The 11322-nt window shown below is 48.5% G+C and overlaps 1 protein-coding gene across 1 annotated transcript in view; it reads left to right on the top strand.

The window, feature by feature from the left end:
- DOCK4 (dedicator of cytokinesis 4) overlaps positions 1-11322 on the top strand; it is a 194114-nt gene that overhangs the window by 173138 nt on the left and 9654 nt on the right. Inside the window, exons 40-46 of the mRNA XM_025046816.1 lie at positions 4267-4443; positions 5125-5208; positions 7943-8062; positions 8372-8493; positions 8813-8933; positions 9877-9958; positions 10118-10227. Coding sequence (XP_024902584.1) covers positions 4267-4443; positions 5125-5208; positions 7943-8062; positions 8372-8493; positions 8813-8933; positions 9877-9958; positions 10118-10227 — 816 coding nt within the window. The remainder of the gene's footprint in view (positions 1-4266; positions 4444-5124; positions 5209-7942; positions 8063-8371; positions 8494-8812; positions 8934-9876; positions 9959-10117; positions 10228-11322) is intronic.

Below are 11322 nucleotides of genomic sequence, written 5' to 3'. Positions count from 1 at the left end.
TTTTGATGGTTGCTGTTGAAGAGACCGGGCAGGTTGTTTATCCTGAAACGTTTCCTTAACTCTGGATTTTGCAGACTGTGCACCAGTGGGATAATTTATTCCTTTGTCCCTATATTTTTTTTGCAAATTGGCAGTTATCTCTAAAGGCTTGATGTTATTTTGCTTTTATTTTTGTTTGGGGTTTTGTGGGGGTTTTGTTTGTTTTTGCAAGGCTTTCATAGGCTGTGTCATCGCCCCAATGTATTAATCTAGTTGGGGTTACAAAATGGTGATATTTTCTGACTCCTTCTGTGTCTATTCACTGGAATACTTCTGTGAAGAGAAATGCAGCCTCATCAACTATTTGATTACCCCAAGACAGGACAGGAGGGATAATGCTTTATTCCTTCTCTTTATTAACCAGTTTTCAACATAATAATCTGGTTCCCTAACACTCTACTAAAGTGACCAGAGGGATTTTTGTCTTTGTTTCTGAGCTGACAGGCAGGACTCGATTGTCCAGTCAGAGGCAGGAGTCAGCATCAAGCTTTGCTGGGACCTTGTCGACCTAAGAACATCCAAACCTGTAGAAAATTTTTATTAAGAGTTTATCTGAGCCGAACAGAGGACACGCCTGGAAACCAGATGGAGAAAAGTGCTTGGGAGAATGACAGTCTCAGTGGCTTTTATGCATTCGGAAGGAAGGAGGGGACATAGGGAAGATGACGTGAAGGAGGGAGAGAGCCAGGCAGGGGATGCGTCACAGGAGAGTCAACGCGATGCTGTGCTCTCCCGAGGGCGGTTACAGCTGCTGAGGAGTCTGCAAAGAGGCATTTCCCAGGCGTGTTAACCCAGATGCGCAGAAACAATGGACGGGGCTGGCTGGAGGCAAAGATCAACCTTTTGCTAAAGAAGTTACAGGCCTGGGGCGTGACCACCCACCACGACCTGCCCAGTTAGGAAAGTGGTTCAGATCACCCTGTGAGGTGACTTTGGTTGATTAATGACAACGCCCCTTTTTGTCCACAAATGTTAAGGCATCAAGAGTCTCGGATGAAGTAGGGAGACACCTGACACCTGGAGCCTTGCCCTCCAGGTCCCTCTTTCCCACATCGGTAATTCAGAATGATCAATGAGCATCCCTAAGTGGAGTTCACAGCGTTCCTCATACAGGGAGTATAATTAAATTATGACATTTAAATTATGAAACGTTCCGATTTATACTCCAGAGAGTTGTGACACTTCTCTGGGACAATCTCCAGGGACTCGTGCCTAGTGGGCTCTGGGTTTATTTACCATAAGAAATCCTTTAGCTGGGGACTCCCCCTTGGGCTTTCCGTAGACACCGTCTCTTCCTCCCAGCAGTTAGTTTTCGTCTATTTACTTGAAGGTTCAACTGACAAGGAGAGAAGTCCTGGTCACCTGCCTGCCTTTCGGTTCCCCAAGGACATTCTTTCAGCAGAGGGAGTGAATAGATCATGGGCCAGGCGCCTTATAGCTGTCCTCCCAGCTGCCCGCCTTGCTTACTGGTATGACTGGGTAGTCCAGGCTCACTTATACATCTCCTGCCCCAGACTTGGAAGCAGCCATTTCTCCAATGATTCCTGATTCTTTTTAGCGATAAACAGTATTAAAAGTTCGTAATTTGGGGGCTGGAGGAAAATAATTCCTTGATGAACAGCTTTTACATATTCTTTGCACACTTCCTTAGAATGATTTCCCTAGAAGTGAATTGATCTGTCAAAGAGTCCACAATTTAACCTTTGATTCACGGATCAGCAGTGGCATGTATCGATTTATGTCCCATCTTGAGGGGATAACGGTTCTTGGAAATACCTGTTTTCCCAGCATCCTCTCCATGTTATTTTTAGTCTTTCCAAATAACAGACCAAAAATGATCATAGTGGGGTTGATTTGGGGAAGTATTTGTTGAATGCTAGTAAAGGTGACATGTTTTCTCATCTTTGTCTACTCTTTCCGTTTCTCTTGTGAATGCACTGGTCAGATCCTTTAGTTTCCTTCAGTATCTGAGAAATGTCGATCATTTGTCTGGAATATATGTTGGAAATATTTTCACAAGCTGTTATCTTTTGCCTGTTTATTGTGTTTTGATTTACCTTAATTTCTTTCATGTTACTAGCATGTGAGTTTATAAACATGAGCATGAATTTTAACTGGGGTCAAAAACAGAAAATTTTCCATCTTAATCGTTTTTAAGTGTCTAGCACATTGTCGTCACGTGGAAATTGTGACACATACAGCAGACCGTTTTCACTGTGCAAAACCGAAGCGCTGTACCCACGGAACAGCGACCCCTTTGCCCTGGCAACCGCATCTCTGCTTTGTTTCTAAGATGTTTTGTTTACTTTTCAACTTTCAGTTAATCAGAGCTCTCAGACTTTTTCTGTATGATTTAGCTTCCGTGATTATAAAACAAAAGCGTGATGTCATAGATAATTGGAAAGTCAATACCCATTTCCCACCACTCAGGTAAAGAAACAGAGCATTGCTGGGGGCACCCGAGTGGCCCTCCCTGCACCCTTCCCGATGACAACCCCCTCAGAGGTCGCCGGCATCCTCGCCTTTCCGGCCTCCGTTCCGTCGCTAAGTTCATCGCCGACATCTGCCTCTCTAAAACGAGTCCATTTAGTTTAGTCCGGTTTTGCACTTGGTATAAGTGTCATACTGTTCATGTTCTGTTGCACCTTGCTTCCGTGACTCAGTATCATTTATAACACTGGTCCACGCTAGCACATGCGACTGAAGTTTGTTTTCATTGCAGTATACTATCCCATCGTGTGACCGTACCACGATATGTTCATGCATTTAATGATCGACGGACGTGTGGATTCGGGAGACAGCTGTGAACATTTTTGTACGTTTCCTTACACTCATGTACACACATCTCCACTTTCCTCAGGTGTATGCACAGGAGTGCAATGGCAGGATCATAAAGTGTGTCTTCGACCTTAGTTTAGGATGCCAGACTGTTTTCCAGAGCGATGGCGCCCATCTGAACTCCCAGCAGCGGGAGCTGAGAGATGCCGCCGCTCATGCCCTCGCTCCCCTCCGCGTTGTCATAGTTATTGTTGCCGTTGGGGGCGGAGGGGTCATGTAGGCCTGTGGTATTATTTGTCACTTCTTTGGTCACAAATGAGGGTCAGCACTTTTTCACACGTTTACTGGCCATTTGGATTTCTTCCTTTGTACTGTGGCTTTTCCATCTTTTGCCCATTTTTTATTGGGTTCTTTGTCTGTTTCTCTTTGGTTAGTGAGAGTTCTTATACATTCTGGATTGAGGCTTTTTGCTGGCTTCACATGTTACAAATATCTTCTACTTTCTGGTTTATCTTCCCTTCTCTTTATAGTACCTTTTGATGAATGTACATTCTTAATTTCGACATAGCCAAATTATTCTAGCGCTTTTCAGTGCTGGTGTAAGATGACCTAAGCGACCTTTAAAAACTCTTAATTTGTCTCCTTAACTGAAAGAACCAATATATACATGTGTTTATTGTGAACTTGAATTACTTTACAGCTGAGAGCTTGACAGATCTTCTCTTCAAAGAGAATACCAGTGACAATAACCTCCACAAATGCTATGCGCTTGAAGAACACGTTCATCGTTTTCAGTTTAGGTCTCCCGTGCAACCCAGAATCTTTAAGCCATTGTGATTCTGTTTGGCTCTCCTTCCAAAAGAGATCCTGTGGCATATACGATTGTCATATTTTCTATAACTCCCACTGTGTAGCATCCTGTAGCACCTTATGGTGCTGTTATGTACCCATGTGTGGTCCATATGGGTGAAGGTCCCATCTTCCCAACTGGGCTGGAAGCTCCCTGAGCTCAGAGGATCTGAAAATGTATCTGTGTGTCACCCGTGGTGCTTTGCATTCAGGAAGCATCTAGAAAAGTGATGATCGTGTTCAGGGCCCGTGAATATTTAGCTCTTCAAAGAAAAAAACAAGGTATAAAAGACATGAGATGCTTGGACTTTCTTTTAAGGATTAAATTGATTGTTGTTGTGCTAATGTGTAATTCATGTTTGCTGACGATTCAAACCATAATTCAACCAACGAGTATCATTACCTTCCCTTTCTAGATCTTACTGTGGAACTGTTGTCCGCCTTCGACATCCTTGCCTGTTCTACCAGATGGCTCCTGGTAGAAATATCGATGGGAGCCGGGGTGGGGTGGGGCACAGATAATTCAGAACATAGATAATCTACTTTGTCTTCTTGTGTATCTTAAAATCTAATATATATTTGTGCTCGTTTGCTTCTCAGATGGAAATGAGTCCTCTGGAAAATGCAATTGAAGTGTTGGAAAATAAGAATCAGCAGCTGAAGAGCCTGGCTGGTCAGTGTCAGACCAGACAGATGCAGAATATTAACCCCCTGACCATGTGCCTGAACGGGGTCATAGATGCTGCGGTGAACGGTGGAGTGTCCAGGTATCAAGAGGTGAGGACCGGGTGTTGTCGTTTAAAAGTTTTCAGAGGTGCGGGCCCTCTGAAACCCTAAGAAATCGCATCAGCGTGCTCACGTGGGGCATAGGGGACACAGAGTTCTTTGTTAAATAGAGCAAACATGTAGTATTTATGATGTATACTCACTCCATTTCCCAGTGATATTTTGAGGGTGTGTGTGTTTTCTTAGATGAATAAAAGTAGTGAGGGTATTAGGACCATTTAACAAATATCTACCTAAAATGATTTCCCTGAGCAAAGAGGTTCATGGGCACAGGAAAGTCTGATCTTGTTTAGAAGGTGCCTTAAGCGGACTTTGTATCTGCCCCAAGTTCTACACGGGAAGGCACAGCAGCTTGGGAAGGCCGTCATCGTGGGCAGACGGAAAGTTAAGGCAGTTCGTTCATTTCGAGATGTAATGCCACGAAGCTTATCCTCTCGGGTTTGCCGTTTGCTTGTTTGTTTCCCAGAGATACTGACTGTGCAGTCTCTGCTCGTCCTCGAACCCCGCTTCCCTTCTCTGCCCACTCTGCCCGGCCCCCGCCCTGGGAGTCACGGCCTCTGGTTGCAGTGGTACCATTTCTTTAAAAATGCCGGGTCTTTGCAGACACCAGCTGTGTCTTTCGTTCCCTCTGGAGCTCTCCCGAAGTAAACCGATGATTGCTTCCCTTCCTAGGCATTCTTTGTCAAAGAATATATCTTAAGCCACCCCGAAGACGGCGAGAAGATCGCACGGTTAAGGGAACTGATGCTGGAGCAGGTAAGCTGCAGGGGGGCGGCGCCCTCTGGTGCAGGTGCGTGGCGCCCCCTCCGGTGCAGGTGCGTGCGTGCCAGGTCGGCGCGTTGACCGAAGCTGGCAGCCGGACGCTCTAGACTCACCTGGATTTCTTCTTGGGAATTTCTGCTTTTTCTTCCCACTCTGATGCAAAAATAAATTTAACAGCGGATAGCTCTTTATAACAAACAACTTCATGGAATGTCATGAAACATTCTTTAAATGTTCTCTTCTTAAAGACTTGCTATAGGCTTACTACTGGTTTTTCACTCAAAATTTGAGGCTCAAATAAGTTCAGTTCAACTCAAAATAAGTGACTAGATGAATGAATTAATAAGATTCTTACATAAATGTTATAATAAGGAACTGGACAGATTTTTCTTTAAAGCCACATCATGTTTTGCAGACTAAGCCGATAGGTGACATGATGTGGACAAAACTAGATAAAACTTTATCATTTTCTACTCCAAAGAAGTGTAGGTTATTTTTATTTGATTCCCTCAAGTACAAAGAACTGGAGTGAGTCATCTGTGTGTCCGCGTTGACAGCTCCCGGCCTGAAAATGGCTTTGAGGTAGGCGACCTGATGATTGGAAGGCTGGGCTAAGAAATGAAGACATTTATACCCACAAAAAATGGAATACGTATAATACAATATGGCAAGAGCATCTCGTCCCACTTGATAATACCAAATTATTAACCAAGTAAAGGAGGTCCTTTTTGATGAGAAAACGAGGTTGGATCTGGTTTTAGTCTATTTTATGCTCTGTAGGCCTAGTCCACAGACCTTCATACGGGGGGCAGGCCTGGGGGGAGGGAAGTGGCTCTGACAAGGGCCTTGGCCGGAAGAGACTCAGTCTTCCAGCTTCTGGAAAAGGGAAAGGAGTTATTTGCAACTGGCCCGCGAGGAAGTCGAGGGTAAGGCGCGTTCTCCGTGTGCCGGGGGCGAGGTAGGTGCTGGGCCTCAGCGCTTTGGGTACCCCAGTTCTGAGCCTTATGGACAGGTCCGATTCCACCTTTGTTGATTTTGGGGAATCCGTACTTAACCTGGCAGTGTCCTGTGAGTAGCTTGCCTCACCCCAGGCGCCAACTGCTGTACCCAGCGTGACTGAATCTTTCCCCAGAATTAACATGAAAAGGGCCAGGAAGCTCTTAGGAAAACCAAAATCAGGGACCCTTCGTGTCCCTCACATCCTGGCTGGTAATATGTGTGGGGCCCGAGCCACGGCTCAGGAAACGTGAGGTCTCTATCCTGGGACTGGCAGTTCCACTGACTGCGTGCGACCTTGGGTGAGCCGCATCATCTCTGTGGGACTTGGGCTAGAGAGGGCACTGTCCCCTCGGGACCTCCGAGGTGGTTCCGAGAACCGTCCTGTAGACATGGAGTTGTGCTGTCCCCTGCGGTCCTTCCCGGGTGGCCCACATCCAGTGACTGAGGAGGAGATGTGAAGCCACCCGGGCCCAGCAGGCACCGGACTCACGGACTCTCAGGTCCGGAGCCCCTGGTGTCGGCAGAGGCAACAGGACCATCCTGCAGCTCGGCTACCTTTGTGAGTCCCGCGTCTGCCCCTCCGCCCTCGGACCGTGATCCCAGGGGTGTGCCCCAGTAAATATCCAGGGGGCCCAACCTGCAACTTTATCGGGACAAAAGGGACATCACCTAATAGTGTTTAAAACGGAGAAGACTGAGGGCTGCTGTGCTTAGGCCCCGTCCTCCACCCCTCACCCCTTTGTCACGGGGAACAGTCTCCCTTCAGGCCTCAGACACACACTCCCCTCGAGCTGTTCCCTTGACGGTGTCCCTGATGTTCATTGCAAGGCAGTTTTATCTCTACGCAGATGAGCTGGTGGTCAGTGGGCGTGGCCACGGTTCTGTCTCCTTAGGGCAGGTGCTGGACGCTCTGAGCCCCTAGAGCCAGTCCCGATCACCCGCGCTTCAGTATCGTCCTCATGGGATGTCATGCTAATGTGTGATCTGGTTCCGTCCAGCCTGCGGAGTTCAGTCCTTTGACCACACCCGCGTGGGGCACTTTTTAAAATGAAAAAGAGCTGCTCCACTCAAAGGAGTCAAGCGCAGCTGACAGTTGAACCAGGACACGTGAATGTTTCTTTCCTCTGAGTCCTCAGAGCAGGACCTCGTTTTAAAGTAGGAGTGATGCTTTGCCGCATTATAGTAAGTGAACGGGAATCATGTTTTTTAACAAAAACAAGACACATAGCAATTCATATTATAGAATTCTCGTTCATTTTTTACTTTCTCCTGACAGATTGTGAAAATCTGGGGGAGGGAGGGATGGGCACAGAAGAACCTGATGGAAGAGAGAACAGTACCGCGGAAAAGCGGGGGCCGCCCAGAAAAGAGACCTTAGGAACACCAGCCCTGACCCCCCTGGGGGGCGGGGGAGGGGGCCAGAGCACCAGACACATCACCGCTCAGAAGGGTTATTACTGCATCTATGGAATACCCGGAAAAGGAACTCGGGGTCGTAGGGAAATCAAGCCTGTGGAACTAGAGAGCCCCGAGTTCAAATCCCCGTTTACGTTTTACCGTGCGGAGGATTTCTCTGATCCTGAAAGCCCTCAGCTGTGAATTAAGGATTGTCTCCATCGCATCAGATTGAGAGGATTCTCCAAGTGCGTGGGGACAGTGCCTGGCCCCTGGCAGCCACTTAGTGGCCTTACACACTGATTTGGATTTTTTTCTTTTCATTATCATCAAGGCACAGATTTTGGAATTTGGTTTGGCCGTGCATGAGAAGTTTGTACCTCAAGATATGAGACCCCTTCACAAAAAGTTGGTCGACCAGTTCTTTGTGATGAAGTCAAGCTTGGGGATACAGGTGCGTCCACAGTGTCCCCGGCGGGGACACACAGGCCCCTGTCATTTGCTGTCTGTTAGATGATGAAGTGTTCAACAGTGACATCTTTTGGTTTTTCTACCAAACTGCACCGTTTTCCCAGAGAGCCCTCAAATACTAAAATTGCATTACCTTCTTTTTGCCACGCTCAGCTTTTAAGAAAACAAAAAAGCAAAAGCACAGTCGTACCGACACTCGCTCTGAGCGGACGTCGCGACAGAGCGCGCGTCGACGGTGCGATCTGGTCCATGAGATCGCTCTTCTAAAGTCTTTTCTTCATCACGTCTGTAGGACTTCTCCGCGTACATGCAAGCCAGCCCGGTCCATTTTTCTAACGGAAGCCCTCGTGTGTGCAGGAACTCGGCACCTCCTTCCGTGAGCCCAGATGGTGCCCGGGCAATTCCTAGGCGCAGGTAAGTCGTAATCTTAATGATCGTACACGTCGGCATCCCCACAAGCTGATCTGGAACGGTCCCTCGTCCTTTATGGCACAGTTTTGTCAAATCCGCTGTTTCTTAATGAAATAGTTACCCCGCGAGGCAGCTGCAGACATCTGCCACTGCTGCAGCATGACGAATAAATAAACTCAAACATTCGATTATATCGAGGCAAACAGGAGACAACCAAACGGGATGGATAATTTTTCCCCTTTGGTTTTATACCAAGCCAGCGTGTGATAAAGTGCAACTCCGAGACCAAGTTAACGAGCGTTTTTCCCACCCCCCAAAACAGCCCGTTAAGTTACCCAGCTGTCAACCGCTACTCGTCCTCGTCGCTGTCCTCGCAGGCCTCTGCCGAAGTAAGCAATATCACAGGGCAGTCAGAAAGCTCTGACGAAGTCTTTAACATGCAGGTACTCACTGGCTTTTTGTCGGGTCGTGTTTACGCCTTTTCTGTGTCAGTCGTGAGTGTCCGTTCGCTGACGGGCAGACCCTATGAGCAGGAACGTGACTTGAGGACAAACCTTGAAACGCTGATCAGCCCCTAACGGTGATTCAGAACGGCCCCGTCCAGTCTCAGAAGGCGTGAGCGGGAGACGGAAGAGGCCGGCGGGCCATGCGGGGTTAGGGGACACGTGCTGGTGCTTCAGGCGGGGATGCTGGGGCCCGCTCCTCCCCGCTGCCACGTAGCACTTCTAGGTGGCTTCTTTCCTTCAGGACACATGGCTTAGGGATCCGTTATGAAATCTCCCTACTTACGTGCAGGTCAGAAAATTTCTGCAATAAAAAGATTTTTATGGAGAAAGATAGATTTTAGGGATTTTAGAGTCAGTCTTGCAGCAGAAACTTTACGTAGACGTTGCTAATAGGGCAGTTATGCTAATTAGGTAGCACTGAGCTCAATTGTCCTCACCATGACCTTTGACAAAGGCCCCTGTCATTTGCTGTCTGTTCATGCTTTAAACGTGTTGCAAATACATGCTTTAACCACGTTTTTGGGGAAAATGAGAAGCACGTCTCTGCCTGTTGGCAGCACCCCCTGCTCGCCCAGCGCCCCAGGCTGGGAGCCCTGCCGCTTGTCCGTCGGGGGGCCTGCTGCCTGGCACTGAGTCACAGGAGGCGGCCGAAACGGGCACGGCCGTGTGGCTTTGGCAGGAGTCAAAATCACAGATTCTTGATTAATCCAGACAGGCCTTCTTATCAGTTTGAGTTTAGTGAGATTTTTCTATGTTTCTAAATGTTTTTTGGGGGGAGAGGGGAATAATTTAGAAAAAGAAAACGTCCGTGATTTTGTTTCAAATATGTCCGTGGTGAAGCCTCTAAACAGTGTGCGATAACAGCTCTGTGTGCTTCCAGCCAAGTCCATCTACCTCCAGCTTGAGCTCCACCCACTCTGCCTCGCCCAACGTGACAAGTTCTGCTCCGTCCAGTGCCAGAGGTCAGTGCCAGGGCGTGGTGTCGCGCCGAGGCGCCCAGGGAGCCTTCCGGCCCCAGCAGCGGTGGCTTCAGTGTCCTAGCATGCTGCCGGCCACCACCCTGCAGGCAGGTCCCACGCCACCACCTCCCCGGGGACGGTGACCTTTCCTTCTCTTCCCAGCTTCTCCTCTGTTGTCCGACAAACACAAACATTCCAGAGAAAACTCTTGCCTGTCCCCAAGAGAGAGACCGTGCAGTGCCATCTACCCCACGCCTGTGGAACCTTGTCAGGTAATTGTTTGCGGATGGAAATACTAGGGGAAAAAACCTGAGGAAAGGTCTGGAATTGCTTCTGAATGAAAACACAGCGCCCAGAGGGACGGGCCGTGTTGGCCCAGGCGGGCGAAGGGGCCGGTTCTTTCTGAGCCACGTCTGCGATGCACACACGCGGCTCAGGGAAGCCGAGGGAGGTGGGAAACGGTTGTTCCCTCTCTGCCACTCTGCTCCGATGCATCCGGGGAGCGGGGTTGAGCCCGCGGCTTTTCCCGCACTTCCCAGGAGCCAGCAAGTGTGGCCATCACTCCCTCCTGGACTCAGAGCCAAAGCGGCCCCTCCGAGTCTGAGCGAGGGCTCAGGGCACTTCAGGGGCTTCGAAGGGTGGCTTCGAAGGCGAAGATTCATGGGCACCCCTAGTTTTCCAGTTGTTGGGGCCTGGTTTAGGGGAGAACAGTGGCCGTTATGCTCTAGCTGACCGCTTTTCCGTGCCGGCCTGGCGGAAGCCCGTAGCTGCATCTGGCTCCGTCGGTTCATCTTTGCCGATCGTGCCATCGTCCCGAAGTCCCAGGGCGCCTCACCTGCGCTAACCCGCTTCGTTTCCCTCGTCACTTGGGGTAGCGGAGGGATCGCCCCGTTGGTTCCATCTGCCCCAGGAGGGCGTGTCACCAGCATGGCGGCCTCCGACGGCCTTCTGTGACAAGCCGCCTGGGTTTTCTGCTTTTGGTAAAACTCGAAGCGTGTGTATGTTGCCAAACCTTCAAAAATACACATTGCCATGGTGCATCTACTTTTAAGGACTTACACCTTTTCATATATTAGTTAGAACCACGTAAAATTGGCTTTTTTTGTGACTTAAAAGTTGTAGAATATTGACCATTTCATGTATTAACCTAATCTAGGATTTAAAATGTGAAGCCCGTTCGCTTTGGGCAGCTAATGGTCCTTTAATTCTCCGCATTTCATTCTGCCGGTCTAGCGCTCGTATGTGTGAAGAGCACCATTGCTTACCTGCTACTGTTTTTCCCCTACATTTTATTATGAAAACTCATTAACCATTTTCATTTAACATCTAAGATGAGCTTTTTAAACACAGTGTTTTCTTCCTCCAAA

This window comes from Pteropus alecto, unplaced genomic scaffold, assembly GCF_000325575.1.
Source record: "Pteropus alecto unplaced genomic scaffold, ASM32557v1 scaffold21, whole genome shotgun sequence".
Taxonomy (NCBI): Eukaryota; Metazoa; Chordata; class Mammalia; order Chiroptera; family Pteropodidae; genus Pteropus; species Pteropus alecto.
Note: the sequence above shows the minus strand (reverse complement) of the source record. Positions and strands in the feature narration are given on the sequence as shown.